This window comes from Bos indicus x Bos taurus, chromosome 19, assembly GCF_003369695.1.
Source record: "Bos indicus x Bos taurus breed Angus x Brahman F1 hybrid chromosome 19, Bos_hybrid_MaternalHap_v2.0, whole genome shotgun sequence".
NCBI lineage: Eukaryota > Metazoa > Chordata > Mammalia > Artiodactyla > Bovidae > Bos > Bos indicus x Bos taurus.
In genome coordinates, this window is record NC_040094.1 from 47,413,368 (window position 1) to 47,436,078 (window position 22,711).

The 22,711-nt window shown below is 47.5% G+C and overlaps 1 protein-coding gene across 2 annotated transcripts in view; it reads left to right on the plus strand.

Moving 5' to 3' along the window:
- The window catches only part of ITGB3 (integrin subunit beta 3), a 63,300-nt gene that overhangs the window by 25,517 nt on the left and 15,072 nt on the right, over positions 1-22,711 (plus strand). Inside the window, exons 1-11 of one of the 2 annotated variants that reach the window (XM_027517512.1) lie at positions 1,322-1,533; positions 4,094-4,289; positions 5,693-5,945; positions 7,856-8,018; positions 8,645-8,806; positions 11,092-11,187; positions 11,599-11,688; positions 12,397-12,531; positions 14,076-14,505; positions 20,882-21,104; positions 22,373-22,473. In XM_027517512.1, the coding sequence (XP_027373313.1) occupies positions 5,761-5,945; positions 7,856-8,018; positions 8,645-8,806; positions 11,092-11,187; positions 11,599-11,688; positions 12,397-12,531; positions 14,076-14,505; positions 20,882-21,104; positions 22,373-22,473 (1,585 nt within the window). In that variant the 5' untranslated portion in view covers positions 1,322-1,533; positions 4,094-4,289; positions 5,693-5,760. Of the gene's footprint in view, positions 1-1,321; positions 1,534-4,093; positions 4,290-5,692; positions 5,946-7,855; positions 8,019-8,644; positions 8,807-11,091; positions 11,188-11,598; positions 11,689-12,396; positions 12,532-14,075; positions 14,506-20,881; positions 21,105-22,372; positions 22,474-22,711 lie in introns of those variants that run through there. The other variant, XM_027517511.1, reaches the window with a different exon arrangement.

Consider the following 22,711-nt stretch of genomic DNA (forward strand, 5'->3'; position numbering starts at 1 on the left):
TCTTTGGGATTGGAATGAAAACTGACCTTTTCCTGTCCCTTGGACACTGCTGAGTTTTCCAAATTTGCTGGCATATTGAGTGCAGCACTTTCACAGCATCATCTTTCAAGATTTGAAATAGCTCCACTGGAATTCCATCACCTCCACTAGCTTTGTTTGTAGTGATGCTTCCTAAGGCCCACTTGACTTCACATTCCAGGATGTCTGGCTCTAGGTGAGTGATCACACCATCGTGAATATCTGTGTTGTGAAGATCTTTTTTGTACAGTTCTTCTGTGTATTCTTGCCACCTCTTCTTAATATCTTCTGCTTCTGTTAGGTCCCTACCATTTCTGCCCTTTATTGAGCTCATGTTTGCATGAAATGTTCCCTTGGTATCTCTAATTATCTGGAAGAGATCTCTAGTCTTTCCCATTCTATTGTTTTCCTCTATTTCTTTGCATTGATCGCTGCGGAAGGCTTTCTTACCTCTCCTTGCTATTCTTTGGAACTCTGCATTCAAATGGGTATATCTTTCCTTTTCTCCTTTGCTTTTCACTTCTCTTCTTTTCACAGCTATTTGTAAGGCCTCCTCAGGCAGGAGAGGGGGAAGGACTTCAAGCATCAGGAGAGGTTTTAGGCTACAGATTCAGGATTTTCTGAATATGGATGGCTCCTTGTGGTTCAGTCTCTCTCCTGGAAACATGGCTTCCAGTCCCCTGAAGGGCCGGGAAGACAGGATATTACCTATCCATCCCACACCTCCCGTATCCCCATCTAGCATTCTGTTCCCTAATCGCAGCATTCTCAAGTGTGGCTCTTCCCAGGACACTCTCTTCCACAGTCCTGATTCTCTGCCTTGATTCCCACTCTGCATGGGATGTAATACAACTTACCATTTTATCAGGTTAATCACACTCAGGCCATCTAATCAGCATCTCACCTCTGCCCCTTCTGAGCTCTGCAACTCTGGGAAAATTACCTGTTTTCTCCAAACCTTTGATTTCTTACTTGTTAAGATTGGGTTCCTCAGTTGTGAAACCTCCAAGCCTCAGGTTTGTAATTTGTAAAAAAGCAATAGTCCCAGCATTTAGAACTGTAATCAGAAGGACTGCAATATTCCACGTTCAGCGCTTCTTCCAGTGCCTGACACGCAGTGTGTGTGTGTGTGCTAGTCATTTAATCATGTCCGACTCTTTGCAACCCCATGGACTGTAGCCTGGCTGTCCATGGGATTCTCCAGGCAAGAATCCTGGAGTGGGTTGCCATTTCCTTCTCCAGGGGATCTTCCTGTCCCAGGGATTGAACCCAGGTCTCCCGCATTGCTGGCAGATTCTTTACTGTCTGTGCCACTAGGAAAGTTACAGGTCAAAGAGTTTGTGTTGTGTGGTTGTCACTTTCAAATGCACAGTGAAGACCGTTGAAAAGCAAGGCCACTGTTTCTTCTGCAGAGACCACGGTCTGGCTCAGAGGACGTCTCTCCACTCATGAGTGTGCACCCAGCCCCGGACAGCCTTGGGACAAGGGCCTCAGCCCTAGAGGTGGAGGCTGAGGGTGAGCTTGGTGGTGTCTTGGTTCCGTGTGAAAGAAATCAGGTTTCACTCATTTTAAGAGGTTAATGACATGCAGTATGTACTCCGTAAATGTTAACACGAGTTGTTCTGGAATGTCGGTAGGGTTATTCAGCTGCCTTCTGAAAGTGGCTGTGAGACGGGGTGGCTGGGGGTGTGGGGGATTGTTGGACTGAAGGCCTAGATGTTGTGAAATAGGTCTCAGGAGAGGTCTTCTAGCTTTCCAGGCAGTCCCCCCACAAGGCTGGCAAGAAGCCCTCGTGGGCTTGTGTCCACACAGTGCTGGCTAGGTTTGCTGAATGTCAGAGGAGGAAGAGACTGAAAGCATCATGTCATCTAAGCCCTCTGACAAGGGTGAATGGGAGAGGAAACTGAGGCTCAGTGGAGTGAAATGACTTATCTGAGGTCACATGGCTGGTTAGTGGCAGACCTAGGATCAAACCCATTTACTGATTTCTAGTGTCTGTTCTGACACAGCGTGTCCCCCTGTTCAGTGCTTGGGTGGAAACATACACAAAAGCTCCAGAGGGTGGTGGGGCACATTCCAGGGTGTTTGGAAGGGTGCTCAGCCTGCCCTTTGGCCAGCATGAGGGAGGAAGCTGAAAGTGATAGAACAGGCTCTGGTTAGTGGCCTGACATCATGGGATTTTCCCAAGCTTGTGAAGTGTGCTGCTGCTGCTGCTAAGTCGCTTCAGTCGTGTCCGACTCTGTGCGACCCCATAGACGGCAGCCCAGCAGGCTCCCCTGTCCCTGGGATTCTCCAGGCAAGAACACTGGGATGGGTCGCCACTCCCTTCTCCAATGCATGAAAGTGAAAAGTGAAAGTGAAGTCGCTCAGTTGTGTCCGACTCGTCGAGACCCCATGGACTGCGGCCTACCAGGCTTTTCCGTCCATGGGATTTTCCAGGCAAGAGTACTGGAGTGGGGTGCCATTGCCTTCTCCCTTGTGAAGTTTATTCATAGTTAACTTATCCAGGAACTGTTTATAGAACGTCTTACAATAATAGCTAACACTTATCACGCAGTTACCCTATGGCAGGCGCCGTACCCTGTGTTTTACAGGTACTGCCTTATATTGTCCTGTAGAACACCCTTGTGAATACGACGAAGCAAGGCCTGGAGAGTTTAGGTTACTTGCCCTGGTAACTAGCTAGTAAGAGGCAATGCTGAGCTGTGGTCTCAGCCCATCTGTGCTCTTAGCTCCTACCCTCTGTTCTCTCCCTGTATCCTCCCCTATCACCTGGGTGGCCAGCCTCAGATTGGATGCTGGAAATAGAGGGGGAAGGAGATACACATAATCCCTGCTCTCGTGGGTCTCACACCCCAGCAGTGTCTTAACACAGCGGCTTCCAAACTGTTTGGACCCTGACTCACAGGAAGTACATCGTCTTCCTTCCTTTCTTTTTTATTGGAGTATAATTGCTTTACAATGTTGTGCTAGTTTTTGCTGCACAACGAAGTGAATCAGTTATATATATATACATATATCCCTTCTCTCTTGGCCTACCCTCCCACCCACCCCTCACTGCAGAGTGCTGAGTTGAGCTTCCTGTGCTTTATGGGTTCCTACTAGCTATCTGTTTTACACATGGTAGTGTATATGTCAATCCTACTCTCCCAATTTGTCCCACCCTCTGCTCCCCCAACTGTGTCAGCGTGTCTGTTCTCTATGTTTGCATCTCTATTCCTGCCCTGGAAATTGGTTCATCTGGACCATCTTTCTAGATTCTACATATATGCATTGATATATGATATTTGTTTTTCTCTTACTTCACTCTGTGTGACAGGCTCTAGGTCCATCCATATCCCTACAAATGACCCAATTTTGTTTCTTTTTATGTCTGAGTAATATTCCACAGTATATGTATACCATATTTATTATACAATTTATACCCCACTTCCCAATATATAAACCTTTCACAAAATATTTACTTTTGCTACTTATATACTTTGATACTTTCTATTCTGTTATGTTGTTATTTAGTTGCTGAGTTGTTTCTGACTCTTTTGGGACACAGTGGACTGTAGCCCACCAGGCTCCTCTATCCATGGGATTCCCCAGCAAGAATGCTGGAGTGGGTCACTGTTTCATTCTCCAGGGGATCTTCCTGACCCAGTGATCAAACTCCTGTATTGCAGGCAGATTCTTTACCACTGAGCCACCTGGGAAGCCATTCTATTATGTTGTATTTTACTTAATTAATGGGTGGTTGAAACCTACTATGTTGATTTTTCCAACCCACAGGTAGGTTACATTTTACAGTTTGAAAAACTGCCCAGTAGGCATCTTATTGTACTGCCCGTCTTCTTATCTGCCAATCCAAGAACAGACACTCACCTAACCTTTCTGATGCCTCAATTTCCCCATTCTGTACAACAGGCCTAGGTACTGTCTTAGGAAGGACCACACACGTTCATTGATGTTGGTTTAGCTCCAAAGTGCTGGGTAAGCTCTAGGCGGTCGGGAGGCGGCAGAGGCTGCAGGAAGCAGACAGCCACCATTGGTCTGATCACTGACCTTCCCCTGGGCCTCTGTCTTACAGGCGCTGCCTCCAGGCTCGCCCCGCTGTAACCTGAAGGAGAACCTGCTGAAGGATAACTGCCACCCGGAGTCCATCGAGTTCCCTATCAGCGAGGCCAGAATCCTGGAGGCCAGGCCCCTCAGTGACAAGGGCACTGGAGACAGCTCCCAGATTACCCAAGTCAGTCCCCAGAGGATTGCCCTCCGCCTACGGCCAGGTAGGGAGCCTGTGGACGTGGCTCATGAGGAAATTGTGGTGGGAAGAGAAGGATGTCAGGGGAGGTGTGAGCAGGAGAATGGAAGAAAATGGAAGGCTTGGGGACCTGGAGTCCGAAGACTGGAGTTTGAATCTTGACTCTTCCATAGATTAGCTATTTGACCTTGGGAAAGTTAGTTAACCCTGCTAACATTGTGATGTTTAGTTGCTAGGTTGTGTCCCACTCTTTGTGACCCCACGTAGCCCACCAGGCTCCTGTGTCCATGGGATTTTCCAGGCAAGAGTACTGGAGTGGATTGCCATAAAAATGCCTGTTTCTTGTTTTCCTCAATGTCTGTTTTATCCAGTACATAGCTTTCTCTTGGGGCTCAAATGATATATAAGATGAGGAAGCAGTTTATAAGCCCCCTTTCCATGTGAGATTGAGGCAAGGCCATGGATAGGGGCAGAGAAAATAGGGGCAGGAGACCTTCAGAGGGGTAAGGATTAGGCTAAGAGACAGGCTTTTCGAAGCACTGATATTGACTTTCCAATTAAACCAAGAATTTAAGAAAGAGCGTTTCATGTGCAAGGCATGTGTTGGGTACTGTGCGATTCAGAGAAGAGTGGAACACAGTTCCTCCCTTTACAGAGTCTGGAGTGTAGTAACTGCCAACACTTCTGTGATCCTGGGTGGTATACCCTTGGCACCCAGGGATTAGACAGATGGGGATTTAGAGACAGTGAAGACTTTTAGGATGGAAAAGAAGAGGTTAAAAATAGGAGAGTTAAAAGATTGAAAGAGTAATAGGAGCGCAAGGGGAGAGGAAGAGGAACCAGGGCTTTCAAGTTTGGTTTGCTCAAGAAGTTACTTCAGGGAATTCCCTGGTGGTCCAGTGGTTAGGACTTGTTACTTCTATTGTGGTGGCCTGGGTTTAGTCCCTGGTCAGGGAACTAAGATCCCATAAGCCACATGGCACAGCAAAAAAAAAAAAAAAAAATTGCTTCATCCTAAATATGTCCAAAGGCTTCCCTGATAGCTCAGCTAGTAAGGAATCCACCTGCAATGCAGGAGACTCCGGTTCCATTCCTGGGTCAGGAAGATCAGGAGAAGGGATAGGCTACCCACTCCAGTATTCATGGGCTTCCCTGGTGGCTTAGATGGTAAAGAATCTGCCTGTGGGAGACCTGGGTTTGATTTCTGGGTTGGGAAGATCCCCTGGAGGAGGACACGGCAACCCACTCCAGTATTCTTGCCTGGAGAATCCCATGGGCAGAGGATCCTGGCAGGCTACAGTCCACGGGGTGGCAAAGAGTCGGACACCACTGAGTGGCTAAGCACAGCACAGCCCAGAAAATATGTCCAAATCTGCTTAAGTCTTAGAGGAAGAAGAGGAGAAGACTTAATGTCCTTCTGCCTTACAGATGATTCGAAGATTTTCTCCGTCCAAGTTCGGCAGGTGGAAGATTACCCTGTGGACATCTACTACTTAATGGACTTGTCTTACTCCATGAAGGATGACCTGCGGAACATCCAGAACCTGGGTACCAAGCTGGCCTCCCAGATGCGTAAGCTCACCAGTAACCTGCGGATTGGCTTCGGGGCCTTTGTGGACAAGCCCGTGTCACCATACATGTATATTTCTCCACCAGAGGCTATCAGAAACCCTTGCTATGAGTAAGTCTCTCCTGTAGAAGCCAGGATAACACCTCTTCCCATTGCCCCAGATATGCCCAAGTCCTGCTTCTTATTTCTACCTCCAGGTTGGCTTTGTTGGCTGCCTTCTGGCCAAATTGTTTCTCCTCTTTACCAAGGTCTCCCTGTCTGGCAAGCGGGCCAACCCACTTACTGTGTTAATAGATAATAATAAACCAAAATTGTTAATAATAAACAAAGCTATTTGGAGACCTAGAAAGGAAATTCATTAGCTTCCTGGTCTAGGTCACAAATAAATAGTAGACCAGAGAGAATAAAAGAGAAATGAGACCAAATGGAGAGAGAGAACTTTATGGATAAGTAAATAGAGGAATTATGATTTCAGAATGATCGATTCCATTGTTATTGTCCTTATCTAGAAGATGGGCCCTACAGAGTTCAAATGCAAGGAATTGAGTCCTAGAGGAATATAAAAGAGTGGAAGTGATATTTATTGAACCATCTAGCATAGATAGATGTGTCCCTACTTTGAGACTTTGGCTTACAACTAAATGGTTTATTTATTTAATTGGTGGTGAGACTATGCAAGTTCATGGACTATAATTTAAAATAATGGTTATCAAGTCTGTCAGGGTACAGCTTTACTTTTTAGATTTGAGAGTTATGTGGGTTGTAAGTTTACCCAGTAAGGATCCCAGGGAAAAAAAAAACAACTGTGTCCTGTTTGACACAGATCTATCAATTTATTGATAGCTCAGAGACATAAAGTTATTGATAAACTTTTGCTTATTGTTATGTTAATGTTACTTTAGAGAAGTGTTGAGTATAAGATGTTAGCAATAGCAACCAAAGCCTCACTCTGATCTGAGAACCTTCCCCATGTTAACTCACTTAAACCTTACAAGTAAAAGATGCTTGCTCCTTGGAAGAAAAGCTATGACAAACCTAGACAGTGTATAAAAAAGCAGAGACATTACTTTGCCATCAAAGGTCCGTATAGTCAAAAAAATCTGTATAATCAAAGCTATGATTTTCCAGTACTCATGTATGGATGTGAGAGTTGGTCCATAAAGAAGGCTGAGTGCTTAAGAATTGATGCTTTCAAACTGTGGTGTTGGAGAAGACTTTTGAGTCCTTTGGACTGCAAGGAGATCAAACCTGTCAATCCTAAAGAAATCAGTCCTGAATATTCATTGGAAGGACTGATGCTGAAGCTCCAATACTTTGGTACCTGATGCGAAGAGCTGACTCATTGGAAAAGACCATGATGCTGGGAAAGATTGAAGGCAGGAGAAGGGGACAGCAGGGGATTTGATGGTTGGATGGCATCACTGACTCAATGGGTATGAGTTTGAGCAAGCTCTGGGAGTTGGTGGTAGACAGGGAAGCCTGGTGTGCTGCAGTCCATGGGGTTGCAAAGAGCTGGACACAACTGAGCAACTGAACAACAAGGCTTCACAACAACTCTTACTAGCTCTCATGTCCCCATTTTTTTTTATAGGTTAGGTATAGAGAAGCTTGCCTAGGGTTCCATGACTAGTAAGTCAAGGAACTGGGATTTGAATCAAGACAGTCTGGTTCCACAGTTCACTCTCTTATCCTTTGAGCTAGCTGGAGGTTAATTCAATGTGATACCTAGGTAATTTGAAGGGTTTAGTGTCTAAACTCTCTGGATAATTCTAGCTTCATAGAACTGGACTGGATATACCACTTTCCACATCTCTCTCCCTCTTTTCCCTCCAACTCCCCAGGCAGTCTTTTCTTCACCCCTATCCCTGGCTACACCACATGGCATGTGGGATCCCTTAGTTCCCTGACCAGGGATCGAACCTGCATTCCCTGTATTGGAAGCACTGGACTGCCAGGGAAGTCTCCCTCTCTGCAATCTTTTCTGTCAGATGTATGTTTAAATCATCTCCTTCCCTCCCTAGTATGAAGGCTACCTGTTTGCCCATGTTTGGCTACAAACATGTGCTGACACTAACTGACCAGGTGACCCGCTTCAATGAGGAGGTGAAGAAGCAGAGTGTGTCACGGAACCGAGATGCCCCAGAGGGTGGTTTTGATGCCATCATGCAGGCTACCGTCTGTGATGTGAGTTTGGAGGGTGTGGAGTGCCAGGTGTGGTTGATACAGATCAAAATGGGGAGGAAGTAGTTCAACGGTGGGGATTTCTGGGTGAAATACAAGATAGGAACTAAGCAGAGCTTTGTACAGTATGACAACATGTTGCTGCTGATAAACAACCTCCGCTTGTATTTGCTCCCTGGCCAGAGCTGATATTTTTCTTACGGGACCCAGATGCTTACTGGGGAGAGCATCTCCTCACCTTCTCTGGAAGTATATCCAAGTCCAGGCTGGGTTTACTTAACCTCAGCAAAGTGGGCAGATGTTCAGGCAAGATTTCTTCTAGCCCAGCCCAGCTCTGCAGATGCAGGTGGGTTTCTGGATGGGCCATGTGATTCTCATTGAAGAAGTTCTATTTGGAGATGAAGTAGGTGTCTTTCAGCTGCTTAAACTAGTGAGCTCTGAGACTGTTTTTCTAAGAGAACAGAAACTGCTGAGTTGGAAAGCTCCAGCTTGTATTCCGAGGACTGGGACTGAGGCCATCCTCCAGCCCACGTCTAGCCCTTCAGATTGGGAACTCCTTGGGTCTTTGTTTTGTACCAGTGACGTAGCTAAAGTTGCTGTCGTTCACCTTTTTTTTTTTTTTTAAACAGGAGAAGATTGGCTGGAGGAATGATGCCTCCCACTTGCTGGTGTTTACCACTGATGCCAAGACCCATATAGCGCTGGATGGAAGGCTGGCAGGCATCGTCCAGCCCAATGATGGGCAGTGTCATGTGGGCAGTGACAACCATTATTCTGCCTCCACCACCATGGTGAGATTCTTTTTTCCACTTATGGTTCCTATTCACTATGGCCAGGACTGCCCTAACTCAGGCAGAGTCTTTGTGTGAATATGAAAATGACAGGCCTTCCTCTGGGCAGGATACAGGGCTCTTTGCAGCCTGTCTTCATCCAGGGTACAACCCGCACAACCATTAGAGATGGTCCTGGCTGGGGTCAGTGTTACTGCTCCCCTCACTGCCTCCAGCACCAGCTGCAGCATCATGGCATCCAGAATGCCCCAGAGGACTCTTACATGTTCAGCTGGAAAGCAGGGCCATCCTGTCATTGTGTACAAATTAGCCCCTTCTTGGACCATCATGCTCTCTGTGGTTATTGGAAGAAGACAGAGGAAGAAGAGACCAAGACTGGCCAACCATGGCGAGCTGGTCCTGTGAGGAAAGGATAAAGGGCTCAGAGTCATTTAGCTGGAATACAAGGGCTAAAGGATAGTTTAGCTGATACATGAGAAGACTTTTTAAAGTTAAAAACTAAAAAAATTGTATTATTATTTTTTAATATGGAAAACCCTTAAGGATATTTTCTTTATTTATTTGGCTGCATTGGGTCTTAGTTGCAGCACTTAGATCTTCGATTTTCATTGCGGCATATGAACTCTTAGTTGCAGCATGTGGGATCTTAGTTCCCTGAGCGGGGATTGAACTCGGGGCCCCTACATGGAGAGCCTGGAGTCTTAGCCACTGAACCACCAGGGAAGTCCCCAAAAGACTTTTTTTTTTAATTATTTTTTTTTTGAGGTAACGTTGGTTTATAACATTGTATGTTTCACGGTGTACATCAGTATCTTTCTACTGCATACACTACACCATGCTCACCACCCCAAATTTAGTTTCCATCTGTCACCATACAATTGATCCTCTACGCATTTCATCCTCCTCCACCCCTTCCCCTCTGGTAACCACTACTCTGTATGAAGAGACTTCTTAGAAGTTGTTTTCTATGTTCACAGAAGGTAAAACAAAGGAAAGGAGTTTACATGGAAACAGGAGAAATTGCAGTAAACCATAAAGGAAATGTACAGACCTGCAGAATACTGATACTCTGAGTATATAGGGGGAGATGTGAACTCTTCATTTCTTAAAGACAACATAGCAACTACTCCATCTAGGTGGCTTAAATGTACACCTGTGTGAAGGCAGGAACCTGAGTTTCACAATCTCATGAGCTCCCTGAAAGGTCTAGGATTCCAGAGATATGTTGTCTGCACTGCCTTTTTGGCTTGAGATTTTGGTATCAGCCATATGCAGCTTGAGCACTACCAAGCAAGGGGTGAGTCTATAATAACTGACACCTAGTCTATGCAGGGCCTTGGGGTTTCCCCAGTGTCTCAGCAGTAAAGAACCCACCTGCAATGCAGGAGACGCAGGAGACGTGGGTTCGATCCCTGGATTGGGAAGATCCCTTGGAGGAGAGTATGGCAACCCACTCCAGTATTCTTGCCTGGAGAATTCCATGGATGGAGGAGCCTGGTGGGCTACAGTCCATGGGGTAGCAAAGAATTAGACACAAGTGAAGCGACTGAACACATACACACTAAGCATGCCCTTACTGGGGTTGGAGAATGTTAACATGACTATATAATGTCCTGCTCTTAAAGAGTTTTTGGTTTAGTCAAGAAGATATGGTACCAATAACAGAAGGTGCATGATTAATGCTAACTAGGTGAAACACTTGATAAAGACTTTAGGTATTCAAAAGAAGAAAGCTCATCGTGAATTGGGGTGGTCAAGGAAGGCCTCCTGGAAAAGGTGAGACCTGAGCTGGATCCTAAGGAAGGAGGATTAACAAAAAGAAGTCCACTTCAGGTGGGAGAAAGACAGGGTTCCAGATCAGTGGTGAGTGAAAGGGGAAGAGAGGCTACATGATGACTGGAAAGGAAGGTTGAGATCACATGGCAGAGTACTGTGAGCACCAAGCCAAGGCATTTGTTAGGAGCCACAAAATAGGAGTAAGCTTCAAAATGACGAGGCCTGGCAGTACCTGGTCCAGGAAGCTGCTCCTTGGTGTGGATGCTTCAAATCTGAGTAGGAAGAGAGAGGTGTTTAGTTTTGATACTACAAGCCTGTATCTCTTCATCTATCCCGAGTTCACGCCTGAGTTTGTGTTTGCTTCTTATTGTCATGGGGTGAAAAAGTTAAAGCCCCATCACTGTCTGGGCCATGGCCAAAATCAACCAAGTCCTAAGGTTTAGAATCCAGGGATGTATGTGAACAGATTCTTACTTCTTAACTAATCTCCACATTGTCCCTTTTTACAGGATTATCCTTCCTTGGGGCTGATGACTGAGAAGCTATCCCAGAAAAACATCAATTTGATCTTTGCAGTGACTGAAAGTGTAGTCAGTCTCTACCAGGTGACCATTCCTTCGGGGCTTCCTGGAGTGGGAGTGGGGTCTGTGATGGGTGGACCTATCTCAGGGAACCAACCCAGACTACCTTTGGCCATGGTCCCCAATCAGCAAAGACCTGGGAGCCAATGATTACTTTTGGTGAACCTCTCTCCTCCAACCTTGAACCTAGCACGATGGGTGTATTGACGTTTGCAGTGGTGGAGGGGAGTAATTTAGTGGGAAGAGGGGTGTGAGAGGTTCTCTGTAATTTTTCTCAGGGCTGAAAAACTGCTAGATATATTCCTGGCAGTGATAAGTAAAATATCCCATCCCTCCCTCAATTTTCATTTCAAGACCCTCCATCTATTTGGGGAGGGCTTTTGGAGACCACCATCTTTATCAGTCATCCGTAGACATCTTTGTCTTCTTTTCTAGAACTATAGTGAGCTCATCCCAGGGACCACAGTGGGGGTTCTGTCTACTGATTCCAGCAATGTTCTCCAGCTCATTGTGGATGCTTATGGGGTAAGCGCCTTACACTGGGAATGGACCTGCTAAGCGTCCACTGCACTTGGCGTTACCCAGGAGGCCTCAGATTTGGGAGTCCTGGCAGCTAGTCCACTATGCAGCCTTGACTGCCTTCTTATTCTTCCAGAGGCTAGGTGATAGGCAGCACTGGGAGGAACGCAGCCTTCTGCAACAGAAATGGCTCAGGAGGGGATGGAGGGAGCCATAGGAACAACAGGGGAACTGCTTAGAGAAGGTGAAATGGAAAGAGACAATGGGGATGATGTTAAGGAGCAGGACCCTGAAACTGGGAGTGGGTACAGACTGAGGGAGAGCTGGGCTCCAACAACAGAGGGAAGAGGGAGCTGAATTATGGTGAATGTGAGGCTGATGAAAAATTAGGTAGAAAGTGGTACTACCCAAGGCGACCAGTATCAGCACTCCTTTCTTGCAAGTCTGTGAGGTCTGTAGGAGGGCACAGCTGGTTTAGGTTTTACCCAGACTCACCTAGACACAAGTGGAGAAAGAGCGAGAGCAGGTCTTGGGCTGGAAGGTTAGTAGGATACAGGCTCCTAGGGATGCTGTGGCAGCTGGCAGGCGGACCTCAGCATTTAGTGGGACAGGTGAGTCCAGGACCACCTGGTGGTTTTTGCTTGGGATGTAATTGGCCCCTACTTGTGTCCTCTCAGCCCGTTTTCTTGCCTTCTTTTGCCCTTTCTTGCTCAGAAAATCCGCTCCAAAGTAGAGCTGGAAGTGCGTGACCTCCCCGAAGAGCTGTCCTTATCCTTCAACGCCACATGTCTCAACAACGAAGTCATCCCAGGCCTGAAGTCTTGCGTTGGACTCAAGATTGGAGACACGGTGAGGTGGGCTGGACAGGGGCTGATGCTGCAGCTCTCACCTTGGCCTGTGCTCCGGAACCTCTGTGGGCACCCACCCCTTCCTTCCCTGTACTTTCTTCCTGAACGTCCTTACAAGTCAGATGGAACGGAGCTGCCAGCCTTTGCCTCCGAGACTTCTGTTACCTAAACTTTCTCCGTTAAGTAACTTCCCCATCAGGATTTTTTTAAAACTTGCATTTAGGTGACTGTTTATGCACAGCCGATTGCAGATAATATTTCTTGCCTTCAGCCCCTTACCGGTCTCCATCCTCCTCTAAAGTAATGACTTTCTTTGCTTCACAACGTAACTGGAAATGTCATCTGTAAATATTTATTGAGCCCTGACTTCGTGCCAGGCATTGTCCTAGCTGCTGAAGATTTGGCAGCAAACAGAACAGGTGAAAATACCCAGCATGGAATTTCAGAATGCAAACGTTCATTCTGCCTCCTTAGTTCCTCTGTGGCTTTCCTTCCCTAGTTGTTCTCCTCGGCTTCTGCCTTGGGGGAGAGGGATGGTGAAAGGGGTGGGAAGAAAAGGGGCTTATCTATAGTTATGTCATCCATGTCTGTATCATTTAATGTCTATACCCATCCCTCTTTCTGTCTATACTCTAGGCACGGGTGCACACACCCTAGTAAGAAACGTTGGCCTGAAACATGTTTGATTGCACAAGTGATGAAATGTCATATGGAAATTGAACAGGGACCTCCCTGGTGGTCTAGTGGTTATCACTCTGTGCTTCCTCTGCAGGGCTCACGGTTTCGATCCCTGGTTGGGGAATTAAGATCTTGCATGCTGCAAGGCGGGCCCAAAATAAATAAATAAATAAAAATAAACTATAAAGAAATTGAACAGTAGGCCTTGAGCCTGCGGTTGTCGCTACGTGACACTGTATGGGTTAGAGTTACCGTTGTTGTTGTTTAGTCGCTGTCATGTCTGATTCTTTTGTGACCCCGTTGACTGACTGTAGCCCCGCCAGACTCCTCTGTCCATGGGATTTCCCAGGCAAGAATACTGAAGTGGGTTGTCATTTCCTTCTCCAGGGGATCTTCTCCACCCAGGGACTGAACCCGTGTCTCTTGCATCTTCTATATTGGCAGGCAGATTCTTTACCACTGAGCCACCTGGGAAGCCCCAGGGTTACCATACAATGCCACAAAATAGTGCTTTGTGTACCTTGATATTATGTAATCAGCTAGCTTAGTTGGCCAAGGCAGAGTGTTTATAAGATCATAGGTTCTGCTCTGCTTGAACTGGTTTATTTATTTTTTTAAAAAAAGCTATCTCATGATTATAAGCCATGTCTACACCCAGCCAGCAGGTCACAATGCACAACTGTCCCCAGGCTCTTGCTTTGGCTTTGCAGACCCTGGTAGCGGCAAAGCTGAGGAACTTTGGCTTGCGGGGAACAGGACACCCAGTTTGAGCATTCCTGGGCAGGGCAGGGAACAGCTTCTTTCCCTCCAGGGCTGGAGTGTCAACAGGGTCCCCTGTGTCTGAACACGATCTTACTTTCCATCCAGGTGAGCTTCAGCATTGAGGCCAAAGTGCGTGGCTGTCCCCAGAAGAAGGAGAAGTCCTTCACCATCAAGCCTGTGGGCTTCAAAGACAGCCTCACCGTGCAGGTCACTTTCGACTGTGACTGTGCCTGCCAGGCCGAGGCTGAGCCTTTTAGCCACCGCTGCAACAATGGCAATGGGACCTTTGAGTGTGGGGTGTGCCGCTGTGGGCCCGGCTGGCTGGGGTCCCAGTGCGAGTGCTCGGAAGAGGACTACCGCCCCTCGCAGCAGGACGAGTGCAGCCCCCGGGAGGGCCAGCCCATCTGTAGCCAGCGGGGCGAGTGTCTCTGTGGCCAGTGCGTCTGCCACAGCAGTGACTTTGGCAAGATCACGGGCAAGTACTGTGAGTGTGATGACTTCTCCTGTGTCCGCTACAAGGGGGAGATGTGCTCAGGTGAGTGAAATTGCACATGCCTTCCATCCTGGTACCCACACACACTCACGCATCTGCAGCCTCTGGAAATGGATGCAGGCTAGGGCTTGAGGTGGGCACAGGGTGGCTCAGGGGCAGAGGGAGCCGATGGTGTTCCACTCCAAGGGCAGAAAACAGAAGCGAGGTTCTTTTTAATTCCCCTCAGCTCCCTCTGTCCTTTCTCGAGGGACACAAGGAAGGAAATAAGTGTCTGCTTTCAGGGGGCTTCTCTCTTAAAAGAGGGTGGGAAGGAGTGGGGAAAATTGAAAGTGAAGATAGTTTTTTTCTTTTCTCTCATTTGCCCTTCAGCTCACATTTTAAGTCACTGGTTTCCAATCTTTTTGAGGATATGAATCAACCCCTTTTTTAAATTAAAGTTTTTTTTTTTTTTTTTTGCCACACCATGAGGTATCTTAGTTTAGTTCTTCGACTAGGGGTCGCAACTTGACCCCCTCCCCACATTGGAAGAGTGGAGTCTTAACCACTGGACCACCAGGGAAGTCCTCCAACCCTTTTTTTACTTAAAAAAAAAAAAAAAACACTGACTAATACTAATTAAAATTTTAGTATACATAGGTTTGGAAACTACACAATGTCAGAATATGTAGTGAAGTTAGTAATGATTATTTTACATGAATTTATATTTTCATCACACAACATGTGGAAAACAAGTAGTGTCTTTGCAAGATATTGGAGCACATTTAATGAGCCAGTACACTTAGGAGAGTGACTGAAAAATAGTAAGCTCTTATTAAGTGTTGGTACTATTTTATTATCACTGTTGGTATATTATTACTTTTTGTACTCTTCATCTCTACAGTCCAAAATGGTGGCTATTTAAATTTAAATGAATCAAGTTTAATTAACGCTTAGGTACAAAGTTTAAATCAAATTAAATAAAAAAAATTAGTTTCTGTGTTCCTTAGGTGCCTGTGGCTAGTCGCCCCCATATTGCACAGCACAGATGTTTTTTGGGGGTGCTGCCACAGACAGTCCCAGACTGCAGGCTGGGGATTATGAGTTTGAATCCTCCTACCTGCAGGATACTGAGTTGTTGTCTACCTCATTACAAAATTCAGTAAAATCTTGAGGCCCATGATAATCTCAAGCTGGTTTCTCCTTACCCCAAAGCCCACTCCTGGGGTACTTCCCCAGCTAGAAGTCCAACTAAGTTAACCTAATCCTTATCTCCAGACACACTGACAACACTCCCAGAGGCAGTTAGGCAGTCTGAGTTGTTCCTGAGCACTAGGGATACATTTTTGCTGGGCTGTAGTCACTGTGGCTTAATCCCCATTGTGAGAGATAGACTGAAGATATCTGCAGTTTGGTTGGGACCAGTTTGCAGTTGTATTGTGTGGCCAATCGAACAGAGATTATCATTGGCTTCTGGGGTGATCAAACCTATGACCCAAATTGGCTTCACTTGCCCTGGGGTTCTAACCAGCAGAGCTAATCTACCCAGGTGTTCACTTTAACATTGGCCTTTAGGAAAGCTTGATGAGAAAGGTAAACGTGTGTCATTCTAAAGCATACCCAAGTAATATAAAAATGGCCTCTATCTATTACCTATAACATTGTTTACTCAAGTCAACAAAATTTGAGAGACTGGAGAAAAATGATATCAGAGAAAGGGAATACTGTTCCTAGAATGTTAAAATCTTCAATTTGCGGTAATATTTTATAGCATTTGAGACTGATCAAATTAAATATCTTCTTATAACAAAAAATTGATATGAGAGAGATTAGGGGAAAGAGAGATCAGATATGCACAGACACACAGACACACCCAGCAATTTGAATTCAGGAGTGAGGCAGGAGTTTCGGTTCCTTCTCACATCCGGGATCTAATGCCTGATGATCTGAGGTGGAGCTGATGGGTTAATAATAGAAATAAAGGGCAGAATAAATGGAATGCTCTTGAATCATCCCCAAACCATCCCCCCCCAACCCCAGTCCATGGAAAAATTGTCTTCTGTGAAACACATCCCTGGTGCCAAAACAGTTGGGGACTGTTGCCTTCTAATATTTAATAGTATTTATGTCGTATTCAGGGCTTCCCTGGTGGCTCAGACAGTAAAGAATCCACCTGCAAGGCGGGAGACCTGGGTTCAGTCCCTGGGTTGGGAAGATCCCCTGGAGGAGGGCATGGCAACCCACTCCAGTATTCTTGCCTGGAGAATCCCATGGACAGAGGAGCCTGGTGGGCTACAGTCCACCGGGTTGCAAAGAGTTGGACACTACTGAGCGACTAAGCACACACACGTCATATTCAAGGCACCAAAGGGAATGGTTAAGTTTGACGTGCGAGACACATGAGGAGAAGGTTGGGACTGAGGGAAAAAAAGTTCCCCCCAGGAGAGGCTTACACATAGACCACGACGGCACCAGGGTAGGAGGAAGGCCTGCTGCTACTCTATGGGCTGATTGTTCCTGGTCTGATGTGGGGCATGTGGGAGGGATCCCAGCCAGAGTGTGTTTCCTTTGGCTGACCGCCCCACTGAAGCCGCAGAACAAAGGCCCCGGGTCAGCAGCCCTTATTCCTGCCTCCCAGCCGCGCAGGAACAGCTCGTCCCCATTGAGCTCCAGCCCCTCACACGAGGGAAGCCCAGGCAGCCGCTGCAGCTCTGAGGCCTCCCTCTCCCTTCCTGCCACCGTGTTGGGTGTCCGCCGACCTCAGGTCTGGACCCTCTGGTGCCGTTATCACATTCTCCAGGGACATATGCTCGCTGAACACCTGCTCTATGCCAGGCCCTCGGTCCATATGGGTACAAAGGGGTCATGTGTGGTTCCTGACCTGGCGGGGCTTATAGCCCAGCTCATCCTTGTCCCTCCCTGCCTAGAGCTGCTGGCCTGGTCTGTTCTTCGCTCAAGCAGGGGCTCGGGAGCGCAATGACTTGCCCATGGTCCCAGCCCCTGGCTGTCCCTGTCCCCTCCTCCCCACTGGAGGCATGGTCTTTGTGGTTGCATGGTATCAGCACCCCTCAAATGTCAGGGCGTGCATCCTTGTCCTCAAGGGATTCTTCCCTTGTCACATCAAGGTTTTTTTTCAGAAACTTTCCTCAAGCAGAATACATTATTGATATATAATCCTAAAGAATGTAGAGGGAAAAAAAGTTTGTCCTTTCCTCCTCCTCGAGAATTCCAGATCCCTGTCTCCTTGGGGACCCCCGGACTTCTTATCAACCTGCCTAGGAATTGACCCTCTCACATGAATGCTGATCAGGCGCCCATGTGAGCCAGGTTCTGTGCTGTGTGCCATAGTGTTGTGGGATAGAGAGGCAAGAATAAGGGACTTCCTTGGTGGTTCAGTTGTTAAGATTCCAAACTCCCAATGCAGGGCGGCCCGGGTTCGATCCCTGGTCAGGGAACTAGATCTCGCATGCCGCAACTAAGAGTCTTCATGCCGCAGCTATGACCTGGCACAGCCAAATAAAGAAAAAGAGAGAGAGAAGCATGAATAAGACAGTTTTGTCATAAACTTACCCAAGGAGAATTCACAGCACAAGGCAGAACCTGCCAGATCCCAGAAGTGAAGCGTCCTCAGTGAGTGTTATAGAGACTCACTGAGTGTTAGAGAGACTCACTGTGGACGGGGGAGGCCCGGGGGCTTCATGGAGGAGGTGGGAAGTCAGAGAAAGGGCTGGCCCATAGAGGAGGGCAGCGGAGTGATGTGTCAGCCCAGAAGGTCAAAGTGTATGGGGGAGTGGCTGCCTGACCTCTGACCTGAGACCCCTGCTTCTCCCTTTCCTTCCCCTCCCCCACACCTCCCGGGCCACCTTCTTCTCTCCCTCCCTCCTCTTTCTCACGTTTTTTCTTCGTTTCCCACCCTCCTCCCCTGACTTTCCTGTGAACCCCTTTTGCTGGAGGGACGCCAGTCCTGTGACATTACCGCACTTTGGTTTCCTTTTAAAGCTTGACCCTGCCGGGGCCTTGGAGCCAGCCTGCTGGCGCTGGCCTGCCACTATCCACTTCCAGCCTCACTCCCCGGCTGGCCTGCGGACCGTCTTCTCAAAGATCACTTTGTTTAGCCTCACAAAGGAAACACTATGAGACAAGGGTTTCTGAGGAGACTGAGGCCTCTGAGTGCTGCCAGGCCTCTGTGGGGTCCGCTTTTCCTTATCCAGGAGGCACGGTCAAAAGCTGGGTGTAGTGGACACTGTGGGGGTCCCACTCTGCTGGCTGGCCCACCCATCCCCCTGCCGCTGGTAGGGCTGCTGGGAATACCTCACAATTGTGCCTTCTCTGGAGAATTATTTTCAGCTGACAAGAGCTGGATGGCCCTCAGACCTTGGCTAATGACTGGTGGACAAGGGGTTACACAGGCCAGTCCCTTTGCCTCAAGGTTGCTGTGGTGCCGGTCATGCCCATCAGCCTGCTGTGGGATCAAGCTGAGGGGAGTTGTCAGGCTGAGACCCCATTCCTGCCAGCTCTGTTTTGATGTGGACCATTTTTAAAGTCTTTATTGACTTTGTTACAATATTGCTTTTTGGCTTTTTGGCCAGGAGCATGTGGGATCTTAGCTGCCCAAACAGGGATTGAACCCGCTCTCCTGCTTTGGAAGGCGATATCTTAACCACTGGACCGCCAGGGAAGTCCGCCTGTGAGCATTTGACTCCTGCCCTGTCCTGGCTTCTCTCCTTCCCTTCTGCGTCCCCAAGAAGTCGCTGGCACAAGAATTCTCACCACAAGTCATGCTTATAGGGAACCCAACCTCAAAATGCAGTCTGTCTTCTTTCTTCATCCTTCTACCAGCCCAGTATTTCTACTCTCTAGATCAGGGGTCCCTGATCTTCGGGATATAAGGCCTGATGATCTCAGGTGAAGCAGATGTAATAATATTAGAAATAAAGTGCAGAATAAATGTACCAGGCTTGGATCATCACGAAACCATCCTTCTACCCCAGCCTGTGGAAAAATTGTCTTCCACGAAAACATGATGTCTTCTACTTTTGACCATGGTGCCAAAAAGACTGGGGCCAGCTACTCTAGATGTATTAGGTTGGCTGAAAGTTCATTTGGGTTTTTACCATAAGATGATATGGAAAAACCCCAACGAGCTGTTTGGCCAACCCAATATTTGGCAGCTGGGGTAATTGAGGTTATGTTTCATGTCCTTCTTGGGAAACAGACACACACAGTGAAGGTGTGTCTGAGCCTTGAATGCCAGTGTGGTTCCTAGAGGATTATTGCTGGTATCGCTCATCCTTTAGTGGGTGATACCAGCCAGAGGGACCTATAGTGGCCAAGAGATATTAATCAGACCCACTGGGTCACTGGGTAGCAGGGGCTGTGCCAGCTCATTGCTATTTGAGCCTGGCTGTGTACCATCCTCTCCTCCACCATCTTGGGGCCCGTCTGCTCACACAATGGCTTGGTTTTCAGATCAATTCATGTTACTTCCCCTTTGCTCCCTGCCTTTCCTCTGATTAACAATCAGATTTTTATTATTCATCCACTTCTTCCTGATTCAGAGTCCTGGAGAATGAGTCACCTTTCTGAAGGATTTAGGAGCCAAGTTTTAAAGCCTTGGTAAATGAATATTAGGGGAATATAGTGTTGAGAGTTAATGCCTACATTTAAGCAGTCTAACCCCTACCCTCACCTCATCTCTGTCTCCTGTTCCTATACTCAGGTAGGGAAGCAAATAAGTCTTTCCTAATAAGGCTGGTGGCTCTTTGCAAACTATGATAATACAACGAAGGGCTTGTGTTGGTGAAGGTTTATGTGTATTTTCTAGGAATTTAACTAGAGGAGGTAAGATCTATGATAGTAGAGATCTTGCCTGTCTTTTTCACCGTTGAGTCCCCAGTGCTCAAGATGTGGTATGAGCTCAGTAAATATTTGTTGAATGAATAGATAAATAAGAAATTGCATTAGTTGTACACCTACCGTGTATCAGATTTTATACTAATCACTATTGATGGAAAAATGAATGTAATATGTGCTCCCCATCAGGGAGCTCACAATCCAGAAAGAAACAGATAAGCAAGCAAATGGGTTGAACATCAGGGTTGAAATAAAGGTATCTATAAGTACTGGGAGAGTACATGGGCTGACAGTTGATTTGGCTTGGAGAGGTCAGAAAAAAGTTACAGAGGGGAAGGAACATTTGAGTTGGGCTTTAAAGGATGAGTAGGAGTTTGGTAGTGGTCTCCGGATGAAAGGGCATCTAAGCAGAGGGAACAGCAGGCAGAGAAGCGTGAGGCTATGAGAACAGTGTAGAAGATGGTGAATGGCTCAGTGTGGAGGCAAGAGTGTGGTGATGTGAAGAGGGTGATGAAGGGTAAAGCCCCGAATACCGTCCTGGAGTGGGGGCCTCACTGACTGGTCTACCCCTTGGGCTGTGTGTTTTCAGGCCATGGCCAGTGCAGCTGTGGGGACTGCCTGTGTGACTCCGACTGGACCGGCTACTACTGCAACTGTACCACACGCACGGACACCTGCATGTCCAGCAACGGCTTGCTGTGCAGCGGACGGGGCAAGTGTGAGTGCGGCAGCTGTGTCTGCATCCAGCCGGGCTCCTATGGGGACACCTGTGAGAAGTGTCCCACCTGCCCTGACGCCTGCACCTTTAAGAAGTGAGTGGGCAGAGACGTGAGCTGGAGAGAGTTGGGTGTCTGGGATGGGGGAGAGGGTCCCCCACACTGAGCAGGTTCTGTCTCTTACTCACCAGAGCTTTAGAGAGAGAGGAGTCTGTTCCAGCAAAGGACCAGCTTTCATCTTTCTATTGCAAACTTGAGGGAAAGCTGGAGATAGAGCCGGGGTGAAGGGGACAGAGTGGTACCAGCTGGACTGCAGTTGGAGAAACCTCTTTTAGGCGGGATCCTGAATCCCTGAGTCGGGAGGAAGGCTAAACCAGATAACTCCTGGGGAATGTTCCAGTGCTGAGGTTCTGATTTTGTGAAGGATGTGGGGCTGGAATTATGAAGGCTACTGTGTGAAACAGGAGACATTCACCACTACAAACATCATTCATCTGGGGGCAGAGGAAGCCCCATCAACCCAAGTCCATGGCCCCACTGTTTCTCTTACTACTTTAGCCTGGCTAGACTCATGGGTGTGCAACCCGCACATTTGTACAGCACCCTGTGCTTAGAAGGGCCTCACATTTTGTTTAATGCTCTGCTACCACTGTTTTGAAATTCTTCCTAATTTAAAGAAAAGTTATTTATTTATTTGTGGCCGCACTGTGTCTTCGTTGCTGCGCAAGGGCTTTCTCTACTTGTGGTGAGCAGGGGCTACTCCTTAGTTGCGGCATGTGGGCTTTTCATTGCCGCGTCTTCTCTTGTTGCAGAGCTCAGGCTCTAGGGTGCACGGGCTTCAGCAGTTGCAGCAGGCGGGCTCAGAAGTTGTGGCGCAAGGACTTAGCTGCCTTGTGTTATGTGGGATCTTCCTGGACCGAGGATCGAGCCTGTGTCCCCTGCATTGTCAGCAGACTCCCAACCACTGGACCACCAGGGAAGCCCCCTACTAATTTTTGAATAAGGAACTGACATTTTTGTTTTGCACCAGGCCCCCAAATTATGAGACTGGTTCTGACTTTAGGGCCCTCAGAAGTGGCATAGGGTTTGCCCTCCTGTCACAGGAGGCACATAAAGAAGTTTAATAAAGTTCCTGGAGGCCTCTGCCTACCTAGCCTTACCTATCAGTTAGGAGGGCAGTCCCACCCCTGAACTCCAGATGTGACTTTCTGGGTCCCCCAGGGTTGTCTTAACAAATCTTTTTATTTCTGTGTCTGTTTTCTGGGGGTGGGGCAGCTTTCTGGGCGTATGGCAGCAGAGCCAGACTGTAGCACACTTAGGGTTCTTCCTTCCCTGCCTTCACCCCTGTGTCCCCTCTCTTTTAGGGAGTGTGTGGAATGTAAGAAGTTTAACCGGGGAGCCCTCAACGAGGAAAATACCTGCAACCGTTATTGTCGTGATGAGATTGAGCCTGTGAAGGAACTTAGTAAGTTCAGCAAGCCATAGAGTTATGCACACCCATGTTCTGGGTTTTTCCAGTTTAACCCATAGAAACTATCCAACTCTCATCTGTAAAATGGAAGAGTAATTCCTACCTCAAAGGTATACTGTGCAGGCCTGATGCACAGTAGGTCCTTCCTAAAAGCTAGCTTCCCTGAGAGTCTTTCTGCATGTCTGCTAATGTGTTCAGCAGTCCCCTCCCCTTTTACTTCCTAGAGCCCATG